The sequence below is a fragment of the Schistocerca gregaria genome, chromosome X, assembly GCF_023897955.1.
Source record: "Schistocerca gregaria isolate iqSchGreg1 chromosome X, iqSchGreg1.2, whole genome shotgun sequence".
Taxonomy (NCBI): Eukaryota; Metazoa; Arthropoda; class Insecta; order Orthoptera; family Acrididae; genus Schistocerca; species Schistocerca gregaria.
In genome coordinates this window covers 518082014-518108997 of record NC_064931.1, presented here as the reverse complement: position 1 = coordinate 518108997, position 26984 = coordinate 518082014, and the positions used below count along the sequence as shown (strand labels likewise).

Sequence of the window (26984 nt, the reverse complement as noted above, 5' to 3'; positions counted from 1 at the left end):
TCCCCAATGCCTATTAAATTTTCGTCTCCTTTAACTATCTGATCAGGACCTATAATGTTTATATAAATGATTTATCAGCATAAAGATAACACGTTAAGTTGCAGATAGGCACAATGAAAAGACTGTTCCTTATTTAGCTTTCAGACAGAGCCTTCTTCAGAAAAGAAAACACACACACACACACACACACACACCATAGACACACACAAGAAAGCACACCTCACACTCACATGACTGCTGTCTCTGGCAGTTCTGACCAGAGTGGCCACAGATAGCAATTATGAGTGCATAAGGTGTGCTTACTTATGTGAATGTGTGTGTATTTTCTTTTCTGCTCTGTCTGAAAGCTAAATGTGTAACGGACATTTCACAGTGCCTGTACACAACTCAATGTGTTATCTTCATGGTGAGTGGTAATCTATCCTTTTCATAATATTGTTGATGTAACTGCCTGTTCTTTCCATTGTTTAAATGATTTATCAGACAGAATTAGCAGCACTATTAGACTGCTCACTGATGATGCAGTTGCATACAGGACAGTAACATTGTTGGATGATTATAAGGAATTACAGAAAGACTTGGACAAGTTCTCCACTTGATGCAATGAATGGCAGCTTACCGTAAATGTGGATCAAGGTCAGATAATACCCATAACAAATAGAAAGAATGTTACAGTACCTGATCCCAAGATCAGTGGTGATATATCGAGCTTGTCATATTATTTGAGCATTTCGGAGTAGTAGTATGAATTGATATGAAATGAAACAATCATGTTAAGTCAGTATTATGAAAGGCAAATGGAAGAATTAGATTTGTTGGAAGAGTTCTGGGAATGTACAGTGCATCTACGATGGAGAGTGTACACAAGATTCTAATGCAACCATCACTAGCATATTTTCCAGTTTTGTAGAATTGTAATTTACTCATCTCATGACATATATTGTTTGTGTAGAAGAGACAGGTCAGAATTTTACATTACAGTTACAATAGCTTTTACACTAACAAATAATAAAATAACACTAGAATGATATTTCTATGCGCTGTTACGTACATTTATTGGGATATGTAACACGTTGTAATGAGCTCAAATTACCAGTTCATCCAGCAGGAATTCCCACTGAGTTGCAGCATTTCAGTATATACAGTTATATACATTTAGTGTGATATAATCAGGTAGTAATGAGCTCAAATTACCAGTTCATCCTGCAGGAATTCCCACTGAGTAACAACATTTCAGTATCGGCACCTTTTACAGCTTTCTTTCTTTGTTTATTTTCACTGGACCTAACTCTATCTGTTTCAAATTGTTCCCTTCTAATTTATTATAAACTTTCATTTCCATGTATTCAGGAGCCTGAGCATACAAATTGAGGCATTAGGTGGGAAGCATAAAAATTTCTTTGTTTATTGTGTCATGTGTGAACAAAATGATTTCCTTCAAATATGTTTTTTTTCATGTACAGTGCACATATTCTGCATGTTTTTTCTATATTCTTAGTATCCACACAGTGTTAGCAGAATTTCTCCAAAAAGCAACACCTTAAATAATAATTGACTCAAAGTAACTCATATATGTTACTTTCTGTGTCCACATCAATTGAAGTTGATAATATTTGCACTGAAAATACAAATCTGCTCAGTTTGTTAGCTATGTTCTTAATGTGTGTCTGCTAGCTCAAATTATTATCCAAATTTGTGGTTCTTATCAAATAGGCATGACAATAGAAATCAAATGAATTCAGAGAGGCTCTGTAAGGACTGTAAAAGGTCATTATATCCCAAACAAAAGGTATCAGAAAGACTTAGGGAACTTATTTTAAACAGTAATTTTTGGAAGAAAGATGACATAACTCTTGCAAAACACCTCTGGGAAAATTTAGAGAACATGTAGAATGCATTGGGAGAAGATGGTACTTGGAGGTATATCACCTATTAGCTCCTGTTACTTCACTGTGTCAAGAAAGTGCAGCATCCAGTGGTCCAATGCTTCCTTGAGTCCAATCTTGGGTGGCAAGTGATAGGAACAATTTGTAACTGATATTTTAAATCTTTAGGAGCCAAAAAAATGTAGCATGTATTAAAGTTTATGCTGTAAATTAATCACAGATATATTTAAAAACAATAATAGTGATTTAAATACATTTTTATGAAATCTAAACATGTGTTTATAATTTACTCTGTTTCTTGAACTATGTGTGCATCCAGTTAGTTCCCATTTGCTGCCATATTATAATGTGTATTTCAGCTTGTGTCTCATCCCAGTACCTGGCAAAGGCTCCATAATTTCTTTGGGATAAAATAGACATTCATAATACTTTTTGTACACTTATTTATTTGCAGACTCTGCCTATAAATTATAGAGAAGTATCCTAATGAAAGTATACCACATTCTTGGTGGGTTTGGCAGTGCAGAATCCTAGATTCCTAATGAATCTGTAAGTGCAGGAATTGCATTTAATGCAAATGTTGCAACTAATGAAGGGATCCTACCTAATTTGAAAAAGATTGCGCCAATACCAGTTTTGGAAAGAACAGAAAAATGATGATGAAAACTGCATGGGTGTTGACAGACCATGAAATCATACAACAGTAGAAAGCAGCACAACAGAAAAGGACTGACACCAAATAAGGTCATCCAAACACCAAATGAGGGAGGAAAGTAAAATCCACAGCTGAAGACAATGAGTGTGTTGTGTGTAAGAGACTATTATATAAAAAAAAAATTAAAAAAAAAAACTGTATGTGGACTGGATTCAGTGCATTCATATGGGTAATGACTGTGATGTAAAACAGGAAATATCAACTGTAGAACAGTCAGTAATTTCAATAGAAACTTTTATTTTGTAGCACTTGACAGTAAAATATGTAGTAAATTGGTGATAGTATCAAATTTATTTTGTTGTCTTACCCCGGTCTTTGGGGTGAGATGCCCAGTAGTCCAACATGTTTAAAAAAATTACTACAGGACACAAAAGCTATAATTTTATCATGTACATCATCAGTTTTCAGTTTGAAGGAACCTTGCCAAACATGTGTGATTAATGTTTTTTTTTAAAAATCTCAAAATTTCCTGTCATAATTTAATGTAGAAGCAAAAAGTATGGCATCTTCCCCTCTACTCAAATGTTACTGAGTGACCATTATGCTGCCACCAGCACCATACAAGAACCATGAGAAAAAAATAAGAGTGATTATGGAGCTTGCAGAAGCATTTACACACACTTTTTCACTTGCTCAGAAAACAGATGCAGCAGAAAAGAAAAATTGGTAATAATGGAATGACGAACCCTCTGCCATGCACTATAAAGTGGCTTGTGGAGTATTTATGTAGATGTAGAAATATGAAAAAAATGATGCTTCCCTTGCATCCATGGGCACATAGCAACATATTGTTGTTGCTTTTAATAAAAGAACTGAATATCACATTTTACATAAATGAACCCTAAGTAAGTGTAATTGTTCAATAAGTTTTGTTTCAAGCTACATAGTTCTCAGTGTGCTATGTTTGTTGTAGGATCACAAGGACTGGGTGTACCATAAATGAGCATTCTCAATGACAACTGCACATTTATGTTATGAATCCTATTTTTGCAGATGAGAGTCCTGTCTGTCCATGGGGTAGCTTTCTGCATTAGAAGAATCTTTTACTTCTAAGGAGAATCTTTGAATGTGTAAAGCAACAGAAAAATGGTGTAGTTTGCTTATTTCACATTTTTAAAGTATTCTTGACTGAAAATAGTAGATTAGATTAGTACTTGTTCCATAGATCATGAATACGACACTTTGTAATGATATGGAACATGTCAGGTTAATAAAAGGTGTTTCAGCTAATGAGTAGAAGCAGTCGCCATTAAGAAATTCTTTTAATTTCCTTTTAAATGCTATATGGCTATCTGTCAGACTTTTGATGCTAATAGGTAAGTGGCCAAAGACTTTTGTGGCAGCATAATTTACCGCCTTCTGAGCCAAAGTTAGATTTAACCTTGAGTAGTGAAGATCATCTTTTCTCCTAGTGTTGTAGCCATGTACACCGCTATTAGTTTTGAATTTGTTCAGATTGTTAATAATTGATTTCATAAGTAATATATATTGTGAGGCTACAGTGAAGATCTATAGCTCTTTAAATAAGTGTCTGCAGAATTTTCTTGGATGAGCTCCAGCAATTATTCTGATTACACACTTTTGTGCAATGAATACTCTTTTACTCAATGATGAGTTACCCCAGAATATGATGCCATACAAAAGCAGAGAATGAAAATAGGTGTGGTAACCTAATTTACTCAGATGTATATCGCCAAAATTTGCAATGACCCTAATAGCATAAGTAGCTGAAGTCAAACGTTTCAGCAGATCCTCAGTGTGTTTTTTTCCAGTTCAGCCCCTCATCAATGCATACAGCTAGAAATTTTGAATATTCTACCTTAGCTACCTATTTATGATCAAAGTCTATATTTATTAATGGTGTCATTCCATTTACTGTATTGAACTGCATATACTGTGTTTTGTCAAAGTTTAATGAGAGCCCCCTAGCAGAGAACCACTTAATGATTTTCTGAAAAACATTGTTTACAATTTCATGACTTAACTCTTGTCTGTTGGGTGTGATAGCTATACTTGTATCATCCACAAAAAGTATCAGCTTTGCATCTCTGTGAATAGAATGGCAAGTCATTAATATATATTAAGAACAGCAGAGGACCCAAGACTGAACCCTGTTGCACCCCATTCGTGATTGTTCCCCAGTTTGAGAAATCACCAGTTTATTGCATATTATGTGAACTGTTTGTTTCAACTTTCTGCATTCTTCCAGTTAGGTATGATTTAAACCATTTGAGCACTGTCCCATTCATACCACAGTACTTGAGCTTATCTAGAAGTATTCCATGATTTACACACTCAAAAGCCTTTGAGAGATCACAAAAAATCCCAACAGGTGACTTCCAGTTACTCAGAGCATTTAATATTTCATTAGTGAAAGTATATATACCATTTTCCATTGAAAAACCTTTCTGGAAACCAAACTGACATTTTGTTAAAAGTTTATTTTTACAAAGGTGTAAAGCCACTCTACAATACATTACTTTTTCAAGAATTTTGGATAAGGCAGTCAGAAGAGAGATTGGGCAGTAGTTGTTGACAACAGATGTATCCCCTTTTTTATGCAGTGGTTTAACAATGGCACACTTCAGTCTATCTGGGAAAATACCCTGCTTCAGAAAGGTATTACATATGTGGCTAAGAATCCCACTTATCTCTTGGGAACAAACTTTTATTATCCTGCTGGAAATGCCATCAATTCCATGTGAGTTTTTATTCTTGAGAGAGTTTATTATCTTCCTACTTTCAGAAGGAGAGGTAGGTGGAATTTCAATTGTATCAAATGGTGTGAGTAAGGCCTCTTCCATTAACTGTCTTGCTTCTTCTAATGAACATTTAGATCCTATTTTCTCTACAACATTTAAAAAATGATTATTCAAAATGTTTTTTACTTCCAGCTTGTTGTTTATCAAGTTTCCAAACGCTATGATGGTGATGGCCATCATCCTGTACTCTTGTTTTCCTGGTCTCCATTATAATACTATTCCAAATTGTTTTGATTTTGTTATCAGAGTTATTAATCTCAGACATGATGCACATGCTTCTGGACTTTTTAATAACCTTTCTTAATGTAGCACAGTAGTCTTTATAATATTTGGCTGTTTGGGTCATTACCCTTTCTTGTTGTTAGATACAGTTCCCTTTTGTGGTTACAAGATTTTTTTATTCCTTTAGTAAGCCAAGGTTTTTTGCATGGTTTCTTATAATTAGATTTTAATACTTTCTTGGAGAAACAGTTTTCAAATTCTCTTACAAGTGTATCATGAAATAAGTTATATTTTAAATTAGCATCAGGTTCCTTGTCCACCTCATCCCAGTCTAATTGCTGAAGATTTTCTCTGAAATTTCTAATTGTTGAGTCATTAATTGAATGCACAACTTTGGAGGGTAGTTTTGAATTACTGAACGGAGCTATGTCATATACTGTAACTAGCTGAGCATCATGATCAGAAAGCCCATTCTCAACAGGACAATAATTTATGTTTTTAAACATATCTTGGTGTATAAAAGAGTTATCTATCAATGTGCTGCTGTCCTTTGCTCCCCGAGTAGAAAAATTAATGACAGATGTCAAATTGAAAGAACCAAGCAAGACTTCCAGGTCATTCTTCCTATTACACTCTTTCAGTGAATCAACATTGAAGTCCCCACAAATAATAATTTGCTTTCCCCTATTTGACAGATAGCACAACAAAGCATCCAAGTTTTCCAGGAATAAATGAAAGTTTCCTGAAGAGGACCTATATACTGTTACAATTATAAAAGAGCCCTCCTTCAGTTTAAGTTGACAGGCACATGCTTCTATATATCGCTCTAGACAAAACTTTTGTGTATCTAAGCTTTCTACACAGTGATAACTTTTGACATATATGGCAACCCCTCTCCCACCTTATTCTCTCTACTCATATGCACACCTAGTTTATAACCACTGATATTGACCTTTTCCATATCAGACACAATGTGATGCTCAGACAGGCATAATATATCTATTACATTTTCAGATTCAATGTCATCTAAACAAACCAGGAGCTCATCTACTATTCTTCAATCCTGGAATATTTTGGTGAAAAATGGTAACATTATTTTTTACTTTACTTTTGTGAGAATCTACTTTTTTTTCTTTAATCCACCAATATTTTGCTTAAATATGGTAACATTATTATTTACTTTCCTGATTTTTGTGAGTTTAGGACCTCTTTAGCACCTGCCTGCCTGAACTTCTCATTCGACTCTGATATTAGTCTAAAAAAGAGGTACATCCATGAGTACTAGTGTCCCCCTTTAGTGATTTTGCTAACAACCCAGTTTACCCTCCCCTTTCCAATAGAGATGTAGGCCATGTCTTGTGAAATCCCCCCTCTCAATAGCCTCGACAGGAACCAATCCAATGTCTGACAGAATGGCTGCCCTACACAAGTGATCCAACTACATATTTACCCTCCTGACAGAGCTGTTCAACTGGGGCTGATCATGTCATACGAAAGCAGGCACAAGCCCCAAATTATTGGTATGGGTCGTTGCCAAGGCTATTTTCACCAGGTCACACTCAATACTGTAGCCCTGATCCCTGTCAATACTGTTTCCCACTCCATCCACTATCATCACATGATCCTGCTTTGTGAATCCCTTGCACAAGGAACCTATATCCTCTACCACCTGCCTAAGACTTACACTTGGCTTGAAAAAGTTTGTGACCTGGTACCTGTCACCTAAATTTTCCTGCAAAATCTGGCCCACACCTCTTCCATGGCTGCTACCTAGCAACAGAACTTTCATCTTACTTTCTACTTTTTTGAAACAGTTGGTTTCCTAGTGAGAGTCTGTTGCATCTTAACGACATCTACTTCTACTGGAGCCTCTTCCTTACTTAACTGTGGCAGCAAGGCAAATCTATTGGTTATGCCAATGGGGAAACTGTCAGACAATGTCCTCTTTCTGTGGCCCCTGTTCCCAGCTACCACTTCCCACTGCTGTTTGCCCTCCTCCCCCTTAACCTTCTCAGTTCCTCCATCGCTCTGTCTAAATCAGCCTGAAGGGCTCTAATTTTCTCCTCCTGTTCAGCTATAATCCTATCTCTTGAGCAAACCGTGCAAAAGAATGGAAGAGTCTTGTTTGCTTCCCCAATTACCACTGTGCTACAATTTCCCCAATGAAACCACCTGTCACAACAGCTGCACAAAGCCCCTGAATTAACTTTCCTACTGCAGCTCACACACTAAGTATCCATGGTAGACTGGAACTTAGTTAAGAGATTTACTAAGTGATAACGATAATATATTAAATACAGATGCAAAAGGACACTAAATATGTTTTGGAAACTAATACATAAGTAAACTATTACCAAATGCACTTAAATTTGTGTTATAATGCTAAATATGCACAATCAAAAATTAGGACTAAACAGCCAAATGTAACCAAAACGAACTTTTTGCGATAAGTGGAATAATACATATATAAAAGAAAAACCTTTAATGGCAAGTTTGAAGAGCACACTAATGAACATATTTAATTAGTTAATCTATACCAAATAGACTTAGGATTGCGGTATAACACTAAGTATGCATACTTGGAAAGTAAGGCAAAGCCGCGAAATATAACTGAACTGGTTCTGGATACAGAACTACACACAGAGTAAATCAATAAAAGGAAAATGAACAGAACTGATCTTCACTATTAAAAGTTTAAACAAGACAATAATTGGAATATTTGATAGTAGTCAACTAGTTCAAGCTAGATGTCACTAAAATTACTTTAATTGCCATTTCCCAGAGAAAACAAAGACTATCACTAACAACAAACAGAATGCTTGGGTCACAAAAGGTATTAAAACCTCATCAGAAAAGATGAGGCTGCTGCACAGACTTAGCAAACTGGACAGTGGTAAATCCAAAGAGCTCAAGGTATACTATGAAATTTACAAAAACACATACAGGAGAGTCATCAAATGGGCTAAAAAATCTCATAATGATAAAACAATTAGGTGCTCTTCCAAAAAATGTAAGACAATCTGAGGTATAGTAAATGAACAGACTGACAGAAAGTTAAGGGTATAGGATAAAATCACACTAAGTATAGAAGGACAAAAGACTGAAAATGCACATAAAATTGCCAATAAATTCAACAGCTATTTTTCAGAAATTTCCACAAATCTCCTAACCAACTCTTCAAATACTGTTCACTCTCCTCCCACAAATCTCCTGACTAACTCTCCAGACACTGCACACTCTTGTCTCAAAAATAATACTCCTCTGAACTCCTTTCTCCTGTCTCCTACAACACCGTATGAAACTGAAGATATTATTAAAAAAAGAGTCAAAAAGATTTATTCTGCAGGCCATGATCTGATACCCTGCTTCTTACTTCATAAGTGTTCAAATTACATCAGTGGACCCCTGTCAAATATCATAAATACCTCATTTCTAGAGGGAACATTTCCAAACCAGCTAAAACTTGCTAAAATTATACCTCTCTACAAGATGGGAGAGAAAACAGACATGAAAAACTATAGGCCAATTGCTATACTATCTGCCTTCTCAAAAATATTTGAATACTATATGTTAACTAGATTAGAAATATGTTTAAATTCTAACATAATCACATCTTCCCAATATGGATTTCGGAAAAATAGGTCCACCGTACATGCTCTGTATGCATTTCTAGAAAAGTGCTCAAGTTTCGTTGACGATAAACAAACCGCTGTCGGTATATTTCTTGATCAGTCCAAGACCTTTGACATGGTCGACCACAAGCTGCTGCTTATGAAACTCCCTAAGTATGGGATTAGAGGTGTAGCCCACGATTGGTTCCGTAGCTACCTCAGTCAAAGAAAGCAATATGTAGAAATAAGAAAATCAGAGACATTCAGGCACTGCAGGTCAGATATACTACATACAACAAATGGCGTCCCTCAGGGATCTGTCCTTGGCCCTGTTCTTTTCATATTGTTCATAAATGATCTCCCAGAACACATGCCAAATGCCAGCTCCTTTCTGTATGTGTACTACACAAATACCCTGATAACCATTAGAGGTGACACAATGCAAGATGCAGTTTATGAAACTACTTGTCATTTACAATCGCAGTTTGAAGAAAATAGACTACTCATAAATACTCACAAACTGTAAGTATGAACTTCCATACTAGACAAAATCTAACTCCCTTCAATGCAGTTATAGTTACTGGCAAAGATGACATTACAAACAGGCAGGACACCAAATTTCTTGGACTTACCATCAGTAACACACTAAATTGGAAACCACATATTGAGGCATTGTCACAAGAGCTTAGTAAAACCTGCTATCTATTATGATCATTAAAAGACACTTGCAGTGTAGATACCTTGAAGCTGGTGTACCATGCCCTGGTTGAGTCTGTCTTGAGCTATGGAATTATCTTCTGGTGAAAGAGCTCAGATTCTCTCACAATTTTCAAGTTACAAAAATAAGTAGAAAGAATAATGAAATGTAAAAATAGAAATGAACACTGTAAACCACTATTTCAACAGCTATAATTCCTGCCACTGCCATGCCTCTATATATTGGAACTAGCTTGTTTTACAGTACAGCACTTGGACACCCTTGACAGAAATGCAGACTGCCACACACATGATACCAGAAACAAAACACAGTTACAAGTTATAGCTCACAACACAAAATTATATGTGAATGGGGTTAAAGGTATGGGGATTAAAATATACAACCACCTCCCAAGAGACATAAAAACAAGCATAAACCCAAAAATAATGAGAATTGAATTAAAGGAATTGCTACTAAATCACTGTTTCTATTCTGTACATGAATTTCTTGAAACAAAATTTTAATTACTTGCAATAAGCTGTTTATTCAGTTGTAGATGTTTCTACTTAGTAATATAATTTAATTACTGTATCTTATCTATATTCTATCTGTATCTCATATATGTATTCTGCTATGTGAACTATGTACCACAATATTTTTATTACTTGTAATAAGCTGTATGTTCACTTGTAGATATTTCTACTTAGTAAGATAATTTAACTATTGTTTGTTACTCATATTCTGACCATATCTCTTATATGTATTCTGCTATGTGCAGTATGCACCACCATCATCTCTCATCATACACCACCTTTTTTTATAATTTTTCTATATATCCTATATGTATTTAGCTATGTGAGTTATGTGCCGCTACTGTCATCTCTCGTCATATAACATCTTAACACAATTTTTCAAATTGACTTGTCCGATATCATGATGTGCTTTGCTGTACAAATTGTATGATCTACAGGACCAATAATAAATCAAATGAAAATACAAAATAATTCATATGTTAGCAGAGAATGGCATTTCTGAATTCATTCATTATACATAATGAGCTAAGAACTTCAGGTGTGAAGAGAGAGTCACAGTACACCACACAAATGAAATGAACCAACAGACTAAATTAACATCTATCATTAATTATTAGTACTTATATTATTCATTAAATGTACATTCCATGGTCTGTTTACACCTAAATGGCTGGAAATTAGCACTGTACATGATTACTAGAAAAGCCATTACTTTGAAGGCTGCTGCTGCTTCACAGTTACAGTATACTGTTTTGTTATTGTTCATCTGAACCAGTATCCAAAATCTAATCATAATGAGAAAAAGAGGAAATGAAAGAAGGAAAAGGTGAAAATCATCATGATAATAAGAAATGTTCCCCCCACAGATCTGAATTCTGCTATTTGTATAGGGAAGGACTACTTCCAGCTCTCAATATGTCTGTGATTCATAGATGACAAAGAACAGCTCATTAGACTCATAATATCTCAGTCAAGTTTGCAATTTTGTTGTGAGTAGAATGTAGTCTCACAGATAAGTTTACTATAAACTGTCACGAAGATGCTGTTCCACCCTATCTTCTGCACAGTAAAGTTCTCAGATGCTTTTATGATCAGACATTGACCACTGTCACAGCAATTATTAAATATGGAATAAAGCTTTATTTCAGCACTTTGGTAATAACTCTTAAACACAGATCACAACAGATCAGTGTAAGAGCAATGTCTGACCTTCACTCCATTACAAAAAGCAGTGATGTTTAAAAAAAAAAAAAAAAAATTCTGTAGTGCTCAAAGCTGCCTCAGAACTGCAGTTTTCTGACAAACTGTGAATCTCACTCATGACAGTGCAGTAACAGGTCCACTTATTTTGCATTCAGCAAATGAGCCAGGACCACAAACATGCTTAATGCACCTGAATCCTACTCCACTGGAGAATGATGCCTATGATACGCCATATGAAGTGAAAGTGGTCGCCGTTACACTCACATGATCCCTCTCTTACAACTTCATTGCCAATGGGAGATCAAATCCTAATTTTCCTTGATTTAAATCAAAGGAAAATGTTGGAAACACACCAGATTAGTGGTGATGAAAGCCCAATGTCATGAAGCATCATGCTGGATAGGATTCCCATCATTACTGCAGGTTGAAGGAACATTGTTAATTCCCAACGGTACTATGGCCACAAATTTGACTTTTAAGATGTGTAGTTTGTCCGAACTACTTCTTAGAATATGAAATACCCCTGTCTCATATAGCTCCTTTGGATAAACTGTATGGAGCTGAAGATATCCACTGCATGGAGTGCCCAATGAGGCTTCCAGATGTAGACTATATGGAATATTTGAGAAATGCATTGAGCAGGTAAACTGTATCACATCAATATCCACTGATGATTAATTTACATCACAATAGAGCCCTTTCAAGGGAATAAATCATCAACCAATAGAGAACTTCAGCCACATCACAGAAAGTATGCCATGATGCTGAAAAGAATTTTTGGTCGCTAGGGTTAACCATTTCTCCTGTTAACTGTGTTTTCCTTCGTGAAAGAGGTTTTACAATTTTGTTTCATTTCTAAATATGTATCCTCCATTTAAGAACTCTTCTAATTCCATATTTTGGACACTTTTGTATGCAAATTGTATTGTGATTAAGCTCCATCTTGCCCCATAAATATTTCAGCATCCTGATTGAGATGTATGCTCCACTTTCTGAATAAGCTTACTTTTGAATATATGTTTATCAGTAGGTACTAAAAGATTGTGTGAGTGTAATTAAACTACTGCATGGCAATAGTTATTATGTGCTGTATGTCTATTGGGTTACTCTGAGTAATCATATGCTTTCTGTAATGTTAATGGAAATGTGAAAACCTGTAATTTTAATATAACTTCCGTGGAGTAAGGTGACATGATTACACATATCACACTGTGGAACAAGTATATTTCAGAGGGTGAGTCAATGGTAAATCAATTTGAAACAAATGAAATAGCAACCACATGTAAGAGAAAGATCATGCAAATAGCACAGTTTGGAATGACATTCTTCTCTGTTATACTGAAGGCTTAATTGTTTATGAAGTCTCAATGTGATAGTTAATAACAGGTTATCTTGAGGATGAGAATCATGATGTAATCATTCAAGATATATAATTGTGATTTCACTATTGATAAATCTTTTATTCTTTAATCTGAGATGCTATTTTGGATCACTACAGAGGGGTAGTACCAAGTAATTGTAGAAATTTTAGACAAAAGAAAATTAAAGAGCACTAATTCCAAGAATAGTCTTTATCTTACTCTTCCAAGGTGGTGGATGCATTATGATAAATGTAGTGGTGGTGGAGATAATGATGCATGAAAAAAGTCACTCTATATTACTAAGTAATGTTGTTCCATTATGTTGCACCAATTAGCATTTGTAAACTCATTCAGTAGTGATAATTGTTAGGTAATTTATGCATCCTGTGCCAGCATTATTCTGAATTGTTTTTTATATCACATGTAACTTTTTGTGCACAACATAACTGAGGAGAACTTCACAGATATAAATCAATTTAATTTTTATTTAATTAGTTCATTAGCTTCCATGAGACCATATGAACAAAAGCTAGTTGGTCATGCAATTGGTCACTACATAATTCACAAAATGTTGTCAAGAAAAAATGAAAAACAAAAAAATAGAACAATATCTTTTTACAAAAAAGAACACAATAAAGATGTAAGTGAAAAATGTTACCTGTATTTTCACCTCTTTTGAGGGTGTCAAATTCATTTGCAAATTATACAGATTTTATGGACTTTACTCTAGTAGACCCAAGTAGACTCTCTCAAGGAAGTTAATTTTATTATGAGAAATTATTTAGGTAGTATGCTACCATGAGAACTCAAACTTATCTGAAATTTCTATCAGAGTTTCTTTTGCTTTGCTGCTATTATACCTATAACATATCTGGATGTTTTGTTACTGTAATCTTAAATTAAAATTTGCTTACCTAATTCGTTTTCAACAATTCGGTACCTCGTACGAGGTAACTGCTTGCCATTATCACCTTGAACAGAAAACTGCATCAGGTCTTGATATGGTTGTATGGAAGATGTCTCTGGTGTCAAAACCATGAAGCTAACGGTCTGTGTTAATTTAGCTCCCTCATTACATGTGTGCCGTTCATCACAATAGATCAGGCAGTAGCTAAAATCAATATTGTTGTTGAAAATATATATCATCACATATATCCTAACAGCAGGAATATGCATACGAATAGCACAAATTAATGAATAAACAACTACATAGTTTATTCAGCTGAAAAAAAAACATTGATTGATTTTCAGTGTCAAGATGCCACAATTATTTTTCACGTTAATCAGTTAATATGAAAAATGCAGTGCCCATCATATTATGGAACAAGTTAGCTGATATATTAAAATTTTAAGAAGAATTACACAGCAGCACTGCAGTCCTGATAAAACTGTTGTGAAGTTTCAATCAGCTATATTGTTTCACTATTTGAACTTATTCCTCTGTAAGTGCTAAACTGTCTTGCCAAAAACAAGCTTATTATTGTCATTATTACCATGCATCTATCTGGGCAAGACTCTCAGAACCCAAGCAGTGTACATTTCTGTGCAGTCAGGTTTCTTGACTTTGTTGTGTGACTGAAATGTTTCATATCATTACAGACTCCTGAAATGGCAATCAGAATTTGCATCTTGATGATCTACTTTAGTTATTCCTCATGAGAGTCAGCTGGCATGTGTTGTGTCCTACTTTGATTGCACTGTTAGCCTCTTCTTGTAGAAAACATGCCTTTTTGTTCTCAAAGATGTTTGCTACCATATTTGTAATGGGATAAACTAACATTACAATGTTCACCTTCAGCTTTATAGTGTACATGTTCTACATCCTGGAGGATCTCATCACTGTGAATCTATTGAAATGAAATGGACATCTAATCTAGCACAGAAGATATAAAACAAACAAATGATTACAATAAAAAAATGTATGATTTACTCAAGAGAAAGAGCTTCATAAATCGAGCAAGTCAATAACGCATAGGTCCACCTCTCCCCCTTATGTAAGTAGTTATTTGGCTTGACATTGATTGATAAGAATTTTTGGATGTCCTCCTGAGGGATAAAATGCCAAATTCTGTCCATCTGGGATGATAGATCATCAAAATTCTGAGCCGTTTGGAGGCCCCTGCCCATAATGCTTCAAACATTCTCAGTTGGGGAGAGATCTGGCAACCTTGCTGGCCAAGGTAGGGTTTGGCAAGCATGAAGATAAGCAGTAGAAACTCTCACCATATGTGGGTGTGCATTACTTGCTGAAATATAAACCTAGGATGGCTTGCCAGAAAGGGCAACAAAACATGGCACAAAACAGTGTTGACATACTGCTGTGCTGTAAGACAGCTGCAGGTGACAACCAAAAGGGTCCTGATATGAAACAAAATGGCATCGCAGATCAACACTCCTGGTTGTCGAGCCGTATGGTGGACGACCATCATGTCGGCTCCCCACCACCATCTAGAGCATCTCCGGACGTCTATTCACTCATCATTGGGGCTCAGTTCAAAGTGGGACTCATCACTGAAGACAATTCAACTCCAGTCAATGAGATTCCAGGCCAAATATGCCTGACACCACTGCAAATGAGCTTGTTGGTGTAAAGAGGTCAATGGTTGTTAGTGCAACGGGCGTCGTGAGCTAAGCCCCCTTTTTGTGAGCTGTCTGTTAATGGTCCTCATGGTCACTGAAGTACTGGGTGCACATCAGATAGACAATGATGAATCTGGGGCTCTGAGTGCCTCTCTGGTTACTGCTCAGTTTTCACATTCTGTCATCTCTCTAGGTTGGACAGTTGCTTCTTGATACTGGTTTTGGCTATATTTCACCCATTTCTTATTTCAGCATATATTTACATGAATAAATGTATATCTTTGAGGATGTTCAGAAGTTTAAGAATGCCATTCATAAAGCATTTTGTAGTAAATCAACAGTTGAAAGTGACTCTGAAGCTCAAAAATTCTGTCTAGAGCCATACCTCAACTAATATAGGGTATCCCACAGTAATATGACAGATAACCATAACTTCTCTCCAGGTCTTCCAGAAAGTCTCAGAAATGGTAAAAATCTGCTGCTGAAATTTGTTATACAAATCAGAATCCAAGTGAGATTCAAATTTGTTCATTGACACTGGAGGACAACCTGCTGTGTCCTATAGTTTAGATAAGAAATGAATCATTTTTCAGCTTTTCCTATAATACTGTGTTGTCTCGGTTACAGAAAATTACATCATTCCTGACAGTCAGATGTTTTTGTTGAAGCAAAGGACACACTTCAACTTTGTCCTGCAACTGCTTCACAAATAAATATGAAAATGAGTTTCAATACATTCTCTAAAATGTTCATGAACACTGCTAGCAAGACTATTATATCTTTCTTTCTTTTTGTAAAGTGTTTTACTTAAGAGTTTTATAAAATGTCTGGAAACTGATCACACTTGAAAGACATATTGCACAGGTGACCAAGCACAAAACTAGTGTATGGTGGACAGATCTTCATAAGTCTACTTCATACTTTATCATACTAATGTGAGTCTTCAGTCTTTAGTGATTCAGTAAGTGATTTTGTTTCCTCCTTGCTTGTTTTTTGTAGCTGCGTGTGTCATATATTTTGGAACACTTGCTTCTAAAAATTTGACATTCCTGATTGTATCAATAAAATTCTGATTTGATTTGCCCACTATTGACAGGAAATAGCTAAAAAATATACAGCTAAATTTCAACATATTACATAAATCAGCACTCATCATGGTGTACAGAAAGCATATCTATAGCAGTCAAAGTTTTAAATCACCCATCAGCTTGTCATGAATTTATCTTTATTATCAAGATGAGCAGTTTCTAATAGAAACATTCAACAAAGTTTTATATAAGTTGAATGCCTGTCTTATAGCAAGTTAGTGAGCAACGAAAACTAATATCAGTTCTCTTACTTTGTATGTGGATCTCTCTCATATCCCTCAGGGCATGGTGTATCCAAACAGAGGTATGAGCCTTTCTTGTTCAGACATGTCTGTTCATTTGTGCAAACTTTTGGTACAGAATTGCATTCATTAATATCTGTAAATAAACATAATACCAAAATATGTACTTAGCTAAATCTGAATATAATTGCATATACTGAATGGAAAGTAAAAAGAGAGATTAAGGCAGACCACCACTCATCATAGCAGGATGATGTGCAATGGACAGGCATATATAAAAAAAAGCCAGCTATCGAATTTTGACTTTACTTGCTGTATCTACTGAGTGGTGTTCTTTCATGTTTCCATATTTTATTAAATAGATTTGGAAATTACAGACACACAAATACACTCAAAATAAGAAGAGTGTGCTTTTGTAAGTATATAAGCACAAAAACTTTGCAAGGCTATAAAATTACAGGTGGTAGTGTCAACAATTACAATTCAATGATCATCTCTTGTGTAGAATGGCAATAAAAACATCTGTTCTCTTACACTACATGCCAGATAGGGAAATTTGACAGGAAGGATTGAAATTAGTCAATTTGTCCTGGGGGCAAATGTTGCAAATAGTTCATGTTTTTGAATAAACAGGAAATTTTCAGTCAAGTTTCATACAAAAAGTAGGATAAACAGTAGAAATTATAGTAGCCCATTTACCAGGTGTGGTAAATGTATTTGAACCTAGTTACTCTCACCATGTTTGGTTCCTCAGTACACTATTAAATAATTCCACCTCTACTTCCATTCCTTTCACTGAAACAGATGATCTTTGCATAGTGATTGCACTACTTTTCCCCACTGGCTGTGGTCCACAACTCAACTCCAAACATACATTACAAGTACACCAACAGCTACTACAAAATTTTGTAGGGCTCAATTAGTTCCATTTGATCTCAAAGAAACACTGAAACAAGTGGAGAAATCACAAGAAACAAAAATTATCAGATCCATTTCTACTACTGACTGGGCCTCGCCCATGGTAGATGCAAATAAATCAAATGGATTCTTAAGAAAACATTTTTTATAAAATCTATTTCACAGAAATCTGCTCACAACTTTCTCCAGATGAGGCATTGTGGAGACTTGCTGAAATAGCTTTTGGGCTCTATTGGTATAACAGGTTACCCTGTGGATTCTCATGTGTTTCAGCAAATTCCAAAAATTTATGAAACAAACTAAAAACATATACTTCTTCTTCTTTGACACTACAGCCATTGATGGGCCTTGGCTTTCCCAAGATGGGCCTTGGCTTTCCCAACACTCTTCCTCCACACAGCTGTTCTCTGCTTTTCTCTTCCATCCGTGGATCTCCACCTCTTTTAAGGTCAGCCAACGCTCTGTCCAGCCATCCGGCTCTTGATCGGCACTCCCTTCTGGTGGAAAGACATCCTGTCATCTGTCATCCTTTTCATATGTCCTAATCAGCATATTCTTTGAGATTTAATAAATTTTGTTACACATTTTCCTTGTGTATGCTCTTGTACTTACCTTATTCTCCATACATCTGCCTCTCCCACAGACCCATAAACTTTTTGCAGTACTTTTCTTTAAAATGCCCTTAGGTTGTTTATATCTACTAATCTCATCATTCAGATTTCTGACCCAAGTGTGACAACTGGTAATGCAAGGGAATTCTTAAATACATATAAGTTTGCATAATAGTCTCTGTTTCCTGCTTGTATCCTTTCTCGAATACAATGTCTCATATTATTATTAGTGATTAAAAGGACATCTTGGTAATGGAAGCAGTTTAGCACATTTATTAGAGGTGTTTAGGTCATGTGATGTTCTTCTGGCCTCACAATTGGACATTACCATCTACATCTACATGACTACTCTGCAATTCACATTTAAGTGCTTGGCAGAGGGTTCATTGAACCACAATCATACTATCTCTCTACTATTCCACTCCCGAACAGCGAGCGGGAAAAACGAACACCTAAACCTTTCTGTTCGAGCTCTGATTTCTCTTATTTTATTTTGATGATCATTCCTACCTATGTAGGTTGGGCTCAACAAAATAATTTCGCATTCGGAAGAGAAAGTTGGTGACTGAATTTCGTAAAAAGGTCTCACCGCGACGAAAAACGTCTATGCTGTAATGACTTCCATCCCAACTCGTGTATCATATCTGCCACACTCTCTCCCCTATAACGTGATAATACAAAACGAGCTGCCCTTCTTTGCACCCTTTCGATGTCCTCCGTCAATCCCACCTGGTAAGGATCCCACACCGCGCAGCAATATTCTAACAGAGGACGAACGAGTGTAGTGTAAGCTGTGTCTTTAGTGGACTTGTTGCATCTTCTAAGTCTCCTGCCAATGAAACGCAACCTTTGGCTCGCCTTCCCGACAATATTATCTATGTGGTCCTTCCAACTGAAGTTGTTCGTAATTTTAACACCCAAGTACTTAGTTGAATTGACAGCCTTGAGAATTGTACTATTTATCGAGTAATCGAATTCCAACGGATTTCTTTTGGAACTCATGTGGATCATCTCACACTTTTCGTTATTTAGCGTCAACTGCCACCTGACACACCATACAGCAATCTTTTCTAAATCGCTTTGCAGCTGATACTGGTCTTCGGATGACCTTACTAGACGGTAAATTACAGCATCATCTGCGAACAGTCTAAGAGAACTGCTCAGATTGTCACCCAGGTCATTTATATAGATCAGCAACAGTAGAGGTCCCAGGACGCTTCCCTGGGGAACACCTGATATCACTTCAGTTTTACTCGATGATTTGCCGTCTATTACTACGAACTGCGACCTTCCTGACAGGAAATCACGAATCCAGTCGCACAACTGAGACGATACCCCATAGCTCCGCAGCTTGATTAGAAGTCGCTTGTGAGGAACGGTGTCAAAAGCTTTCCGGAAATCTAGAAATACGGAATCAACTTGAGATCCCCTGTCGATAGCGGCCATTACTTCGTGCGAATAAAGAGCTAGCTGCGTTGCACAAGAGCGATGTTTTCTGAAGCCATGCTGATTACGTGTCAATAGATCGTTCCCTTCGAGGTGGTTCATAATGTTTGAATACAGTATATGCTCCATAACCCTACTGCAAACCGACGTCAATGATATAGGTCTGTAGTTAAATGGATTACTCCTACTACCCTTCTTGAACACTGGTGCGACCTGCGCAATTTTCCAATCTGTAGGTACAGATCTATCGGTGAGCGAGCGGTTGTATATGAGTGCTAAGTAAGGAGCTATAGTATCAGCGTAATCTGAAAGGAACCTAATCGGTATACAATCTGGACCTGAAGACTTGCCCGTATCAAGCGATTTGAGTTGCTTCGCAACCCCTAAGGTATCTACTTCTAAGAAACTCATGCTAGCAGATGTTCGTGTTTCAAATTCTGGAATATTCCATTTGTCTTCCCTGGTGAAGGAATTTCGGAAAACTGCGTTCAATAACTCCGCTTTAGCGGCACAGTCGTCGATAACAGTACCATCGGCACTGCGCAGCGAAGGTATTGACTGCATCTTGCCGCTTGTGTACTTTACATACGACCAGAATTTCTTTGGATTTTCTACCAAATTTCGAGACAATGTTTCGTTGTGGAACCTATTAAAGGCATCTCGCATCGAAGTACGTGCCAAATTTCACGCGTCTGTAAATTTTAGCCCATCTTCGGGATTTCGCGCTCTTCAGAACTTCGCATGCTTTTTCCGTTGCCTCTGCAGCAGCGTTCAGACCTTTTTTGTGTACAACGGGGGATCCGTTCCATCTCTTACCAATTTATGAGGTATGAATATCTCAATTGCTGTTGCTACTATATCTTTGAATTTGAGCCACATCTCGTCTACATTCGCATAGTCAGTTCGGAAGGAATGGAAATTGTCTTTTAGGAAGGCTTCTAGTGGCACTTTATCCGCTTTTTTAAATAAAATTATTTTGCGTTTGTTTCTGATGGGTTTGGAAGAAATGGTATTGAGCCTAGCTACAATGACCTTGTGCTCACTAATCCCTGTATCAGTCATGATGCTCTCTATCAGCTCTGGATTGTTTGTGGCCAAGAGGTCAAGTGTGTTTTCACAACCATTTACAATTCGCGTTGGTTCGTGGACTAACTGCTCGAAATAATTTTCGGAGAATGCATTTAGGACAATCTTGGAAGACGTTTCCTGCCTACCACCGGTTTTGAACAAGTATTTTTGCCAACATACCGAGGGTAGGTTGAAGTCCCCACCAACTATAACCGTATGAGTGGGGTATTTATTTGTTACGAGACTCAAACTTTCTCTGAACTGTTCCGCAACTGTATCATCGGAGTCTGGGGGTCGGTAGAAGGAGCCAATTATTAACTTAATTCGGCTGTTAAGTATAACCTCCACCCACACCAATTCGCACGGAGTATCTACTTCGACTTCACTACAAGATAAACCACTACTGACAGACACAAACACTCCACCACCAATTCTGCCTAATCTATCTTTCCTGAACACCGTCTGAGACTTTGTAAAAATTTCTGCAGAACTTATTTCAGGCTTTAGCCAGCTTTCTGTACCTATAACGATATCAGCTTCTGTGCTTTCTATTAGCGCTTGAAGCTCAGGGACTTTTCCAGCGCAACTACAACAATTTACAACTATAATTCCGACTGTTCCTTGATCCAAGCACGTCCTGTAATTGCCAAGCACCCTTTGACATTGCAGCCCATCCCGCACTTTCCCGAGGCCTTCTAACCTAAAAAACCGCCCAGTCCACGCCACACAGCCTCCGCTACCCGTGTAGCCGCCAGCTGAGTGTAGTGAACTCCTGACCTATTCAGTGGAACCCGAAACCCCACCACCCTATGGCGCAAGTCAAGGAATCTGCAGCCAATATGGTCGCAAAACCGTCTGAGCCTCTGATTCAGACCCTCTACCCTGCTCTGCACCAAAGGTCCGCAGTCGGTTCTGTCAACGATGCTGCAGATGGTGAGCTCTGCCTTCATCTCGTAAGCAAGACCGGCAGCCTTCACCAAATCAGATAGCCGCTGGAATCCAGAGAGAATTTCCTCAGATCCAAAGCGACACATGTCATTAGTGCCGACATGTGCCACCACCTGCAGCTGGCTGCACCCTGTGCTCTTCATGGCATCCGGAAGGACCCTTTCCACATCAGGAATGACTCCTCCCGGAATGCACACGGAGTGCACACTGGATTTCTTCCCCTCCTTAGCCGCCGTATCCCTAAGGGGCCCCATTACGCTCCTAACATTGGAGCTCCCAACTACCAGTACGCCCACCCTCTGCGATTGCCCGGACCTTGAAGGCTGAGAATGATCCTCTGAAACAGGGCAGGCAGCTGCATCTGGCTCAGCCAGAGACAGTGCCTGAAACCGGTTTGTCAGACGCACCGGGGAGGCTTTCTGATCAGCCTCCGGGGACGCCTTTAGCTGCCTGCCACGTCTTGGAACGACCTCCCAATCAACCACAGGCGAGGGCTCAGCCCCACTGCGGGCAGCAACCGGGGCAACCACAGCGGCAGACCGATCTGGGGACAGACAGGACGAGGTTGACATCCCCGTGATACCCGAGTTCGGCTCCCCACAGTGGTGCCCATTGGCAACAGCCTCAAGCTGCGCGACCGAAGTCAGCGCCGATTGCAGCTGTGAGCGAAGGGATGCCAAGTCAGCCCTCATCCGAACACAGCAATCGCAGTCCCTGTCCATTCTAATCGATGTTTAACAACAGTTACCGAAACATGAGTCCATGCCTAGATAACGCAAGCGGAACAGGCTAAGAATGTATCAACTAACCTGTACAAATGCCTAACGACTGCGCTACAATCTGCTGAATTTACGATTACAGTAACTAAAACTCGAAATTGCACCTCCTATACGAAACTCACACGCAATTTAAATAAGAATCTACGAAGTAAACACTAAAGCGTGATGCTACAACTGTCAAATACTATAATACGCCCGAAATATATGAATTAAACAATGCAAGTACCCAAAAACACGCAAAGAAATTAATTAAACTATCTAACAAATAAGTAAGCTAGGGTTATACGACTTGCTGCTGCAGCTGCTTATCCAACGGCGGCAGGGAGCACAATATATGTTATGTTATTTTCATTTAGAGTAAAGCCATTTTTTGCTCCTTCTGTTTCCATTATTTCATGTATTTCTTCAGGAGGGTATACATATCTTGCCACAATTGCAATATTATCTGCATATGCACATATCTGACTGGATTTTGTAATTATTGTTCTTCTCTTGTCTGTTTTGTATCAGATTGTGCTGCGCTAAGTTAAGCAGGACTGCAGAGACCCCACCACTATGTTTCACTTCATCCTTGTCATTTTGTTGTTCACCCTCAGTTTTGCCTTTGTGCCCTTCATTGTTAATTCAACTGACATTCTAAACTTGTCACAGATTCCCAATTCTTTTAGTGCTTTGTACAATGCTGGCCCATTAATGCTATTGAAAGCTTGCTTAAAATCAGCAAACAGGAAGTAGAGATCTATGTCATATTCATGAAATTTCTCCATTGTTTTTTCCAGTGACAAACAACTGCTCAGGGGTGCCTTTCTTTGGTCAGAAGCTACATAGGTATTCTCAAAGGATATGTTCTGCAAAATTTTTTATCCTTCCATTCAGAATCCTAGAAAATATCTTGTATGCTGTATTCAATACATCTACATCTACATTTATACTCAGCAAGCCACCCAACGGTGTGTGGCAGAGGGCACTTTACGTGCCACTGTCATTACCTCCCTTTCCTGTTCTAGTTGCGTATGGTTTGTGGGAAGAATGACATCCAGAAAGCCTCCGTGCGTACTCGAATCTCTCTAATTTTACATTTGTGATCTCCTCGGGAGGTATAAGTAGGGGGAAACAATATATTCAATACCTCATCCAGAAATGCACCCTCTCGAAACCTGGCGAGCAAGCTACACCGAGATGCATAGCGCCTCTCTTGCAGAGTCTGCCACTTGAGTTTGCTAAACATCTCCGTAACGCTATCACGCTTACCAAATAACCCTGTGACAAAATGAGCCACTCTTCTTTGGATCTTCTCTATCTCCTCCATCAACACGACCTGGTATGGATCCAACACTGATGAGCAATACTCTGGTATAGGTCGAACGAGTGTTTTGTAAGCCACCTCCTTTGTTGATGGACTACATTTTCTAAGGACTCTCCCAATGAATCTCAACCTGGTACCCGCCTTACCAACAATTAATTTTATATGATCATTCCACTTAAAATTGTTCTGCACCCATACCCCCAGATATTTTACAGAAGTAACTGCTACCAGTGTTTGTTCTGCTATCATATAATCATGCAATAGAGGATCCTTCTTCCTATGTATTCGCAATACATTACATTTGTCTATGTTAAGGGTCAGTTGCCACTCCCTGTACCAAGTGCATATCTGCTGCAGATCTTCCTGCATTTCACTGCAATTTTCTAATGCTGTAACTTCTCTGTATACTACAGCATCATCCATGAAAAGCCACATGGAACTTCCGACACTATCTACTAGGTCACTTATATATACTGTGAAAAGCAATGGTCCCATAACACTCCCCTGTGGCATGCCAGAGGTTACTTTAATGTCTGTAGAAGTCTCTCCATTGAGAACAACATGCTGTGTTCTGTTTACTAAAAACTCTTCAATCCAGCCACACAGCTGGTCTGATATTCCATTGGCTCTTACTTTGTTTATCAGGCGACAGTGCGGAACTGTATCGAGCGCCTTCATGAAGTCAAGGAAAATGGCATTAACCTGGGAGCCTGTATCTAATATTTTCTGGGTCTCATGAACAAATAAAGCTAGTTGGGTCTCAAACAATCACTGTTTCCGGAATCCATGTTGATTCCTACAGACTAGATTCTGTGTTTCCAGAAATGACATGATATGCGAGCAAGAAACATGTTCTAAAATTCTACAACAGACTGATATCAGAGATATAGGTCTATAGTTTGGTGCATCTGCTCGACGACCCTACTTGAAGAATGGGACTAGCTGTGCTGTGCTCTTTTCCAATCATTTGGAACCTTCCGTTCCTCTAGAGACTTGCGGTACACGGCTGTTAGAAGGGGGGAAAGTTCTTTTGCGTACTCTGTGTAGAATCGAATTGGTATCCCGTCAGGTCCAGTGGACTTTACTCTGTTGAGTGACTTCAGTTGCTTTTCTATTCCTTTGACACTTATTTCAATGTCAGCCATTTTTTCGTTTGTGCGAGGATTTAGAGAAAGAACTACAGTGCGTCTTCCACTGTGAAACATCTTAGAAAAAAGGTGTTTAGTATTTCAGCTTTACACGTGTCATCCTCTGTTTCAATGCCATCATCATCCCGGAGTGTCTGGATATGCAGTTTCGAGCCACTTACTGATTTAACGTAAGATCAGAACTTCCTAGGATTTTCTGTCAAGTTGGTACATAGAATTTTACTTTCGAATTCACTGAACGCTACGCACTTAGCCCTTCTTACGCTAACTTTGACATCATTTAGTTTCTGTTTGTCTGACAGGTTTTGGCTGAGTTCAAACTTGCAGTGAAGCTCACTTTGCTTTCACAGTAGTTTCCTAACTTTGTTGCTGAACCACGGTGGGTTTTCCTGTCCCTCACAGGTTTACTCGGCATGTACCCGTTTAAAACACATTTTACGATTGCCTTGAACTTTTTCCATAAACACTCAACATTGTCAGTGCCAGAACAGAAATATTCGTTTTGATCTGTTAGGTAGTCTGAAATCTGCCATCTATTACTCTTGCTAAACAGATAAACCTTCCTCCCTTTTTTTATATTCCTATTTACTTCCATATTCAGGGGTGCTGCAACAGCCTTATGATCACTGATTCCCTGTTCTGCGCTTACAGGGTCAAAAAGTTTAGGTCTGTTTGTTATCAGTAGGTCCAAGATGTTATCCCCACAAGTCAGTTCTCTGTTTAATTGCTCGAGGTAATTTTCGGATAGTGCACTCAGTATAATGTCACTCGATGCTCTGGCCCTACCACCTGCCTTAAACACGTGAGTGTCCCAGTCTATATCTGGTAAATTGAAATCTCCCCCTAAGACTATAATATGCTGAGGAAATTTATGTGAAATGTATTCCAGATTTTCTCTCAGTTGTTCTGTCACTGATGCTGCTGAGTCGGGAGGTCGGTATAAGGAGCCAATTATTAATCTAGTTCAGTTGTTGAGTGCAACCTCCACCCATAATAATTCACAGGCACTATCCACTTCTACTTCACTACAGGGTAAACTACTACTAACAGCGACAAACACACCACCTCCGGTTGCATACAATCTATCCTTTATAAACACCGTCTGTGCCTTTGTAAAAATTTCGGCAGAATTTATCTCTGGCTTCAGCTAGATTTCCATACCTATAACGATTTCAGCTTTGGTGCTTTCTATCAGCACTTGAAGTTCCGGTACTATACCAATGCAGCTTTGGCAGTTTACAATTACAAAACCAATTGCTGCTTGGTCCCCACATGTCCTGACTTTGCCCCACACTCTTTGAGGCTGTTGCCTTTACTGTACTTGCCCGAGGCCATCCAACCTAAAAATCTGCCCAGTCCACGCCACACAACCCCTGCTACCCATGTAGCTGCCTGCTGTGTGTAATGCACTCGTGACCTATCCAGCAGAACCCGAAACCCCACCACCCTATGGCGCAAGTCGAGGAATCTGCAGCCCACACGATTGCAGAACCGTCAGCCTCTGATTCAGACCCTCCACTCGGCTCTGGACCAAAGTTCCGCAGTCAGTCCTGTCGACAATGCTGCAGATGGTGAGCTCTCCTTTCATCCTGCTAGCAAGACTGGCAGTATTCACCAAATCAGATAGCCGCCGGAAGCCAGAGATGATTTCCTCCAATCCATGGCGACACACATCATTGGTGCCGACATGAGTGACCACCTGCAGATGGGTGCACCCTGTACCATTCATGGCATCTGGAAGGACCCTTTCCACATCTGGAATGACTCCCCCCAGTATGCACACGAAGTGCACATTGGTTTTCTTCCCCTCTCTTGCTACCATATCCCTAAGGGGCCCCATTACGAGCCTGACATTGGAGC

General features: G+C 38.3%; 1 protein-coding gene across 1 annotated transcript in view; it reads right to left on the bottom strand.

Moving 5' to 3' along the window:
• The window catches only part of LOC126298209 (hemicentin-1-like), a 748827-nt gene that overhangs the window by 43962 nt on the left and 677881 nt on the right, over positions 1 to 26984 (bottom strand). The window contains exons 53-54 of the mRNA XM_049989513.1: positions 16910 to 17036; positions 13905 to 14101 (exon numbers count right to left, since the gene is read on the bottom strand). Of these exons, the coding sequence (XP_049845470.1) occupies positions 13905 to 14101; positions 16910 to 17036 (324 nt within the window). The remainder of the gene's footprint in view (positions 1 to 13904; positions 14102 to 16909; positions 17037 to 26984) is intronic.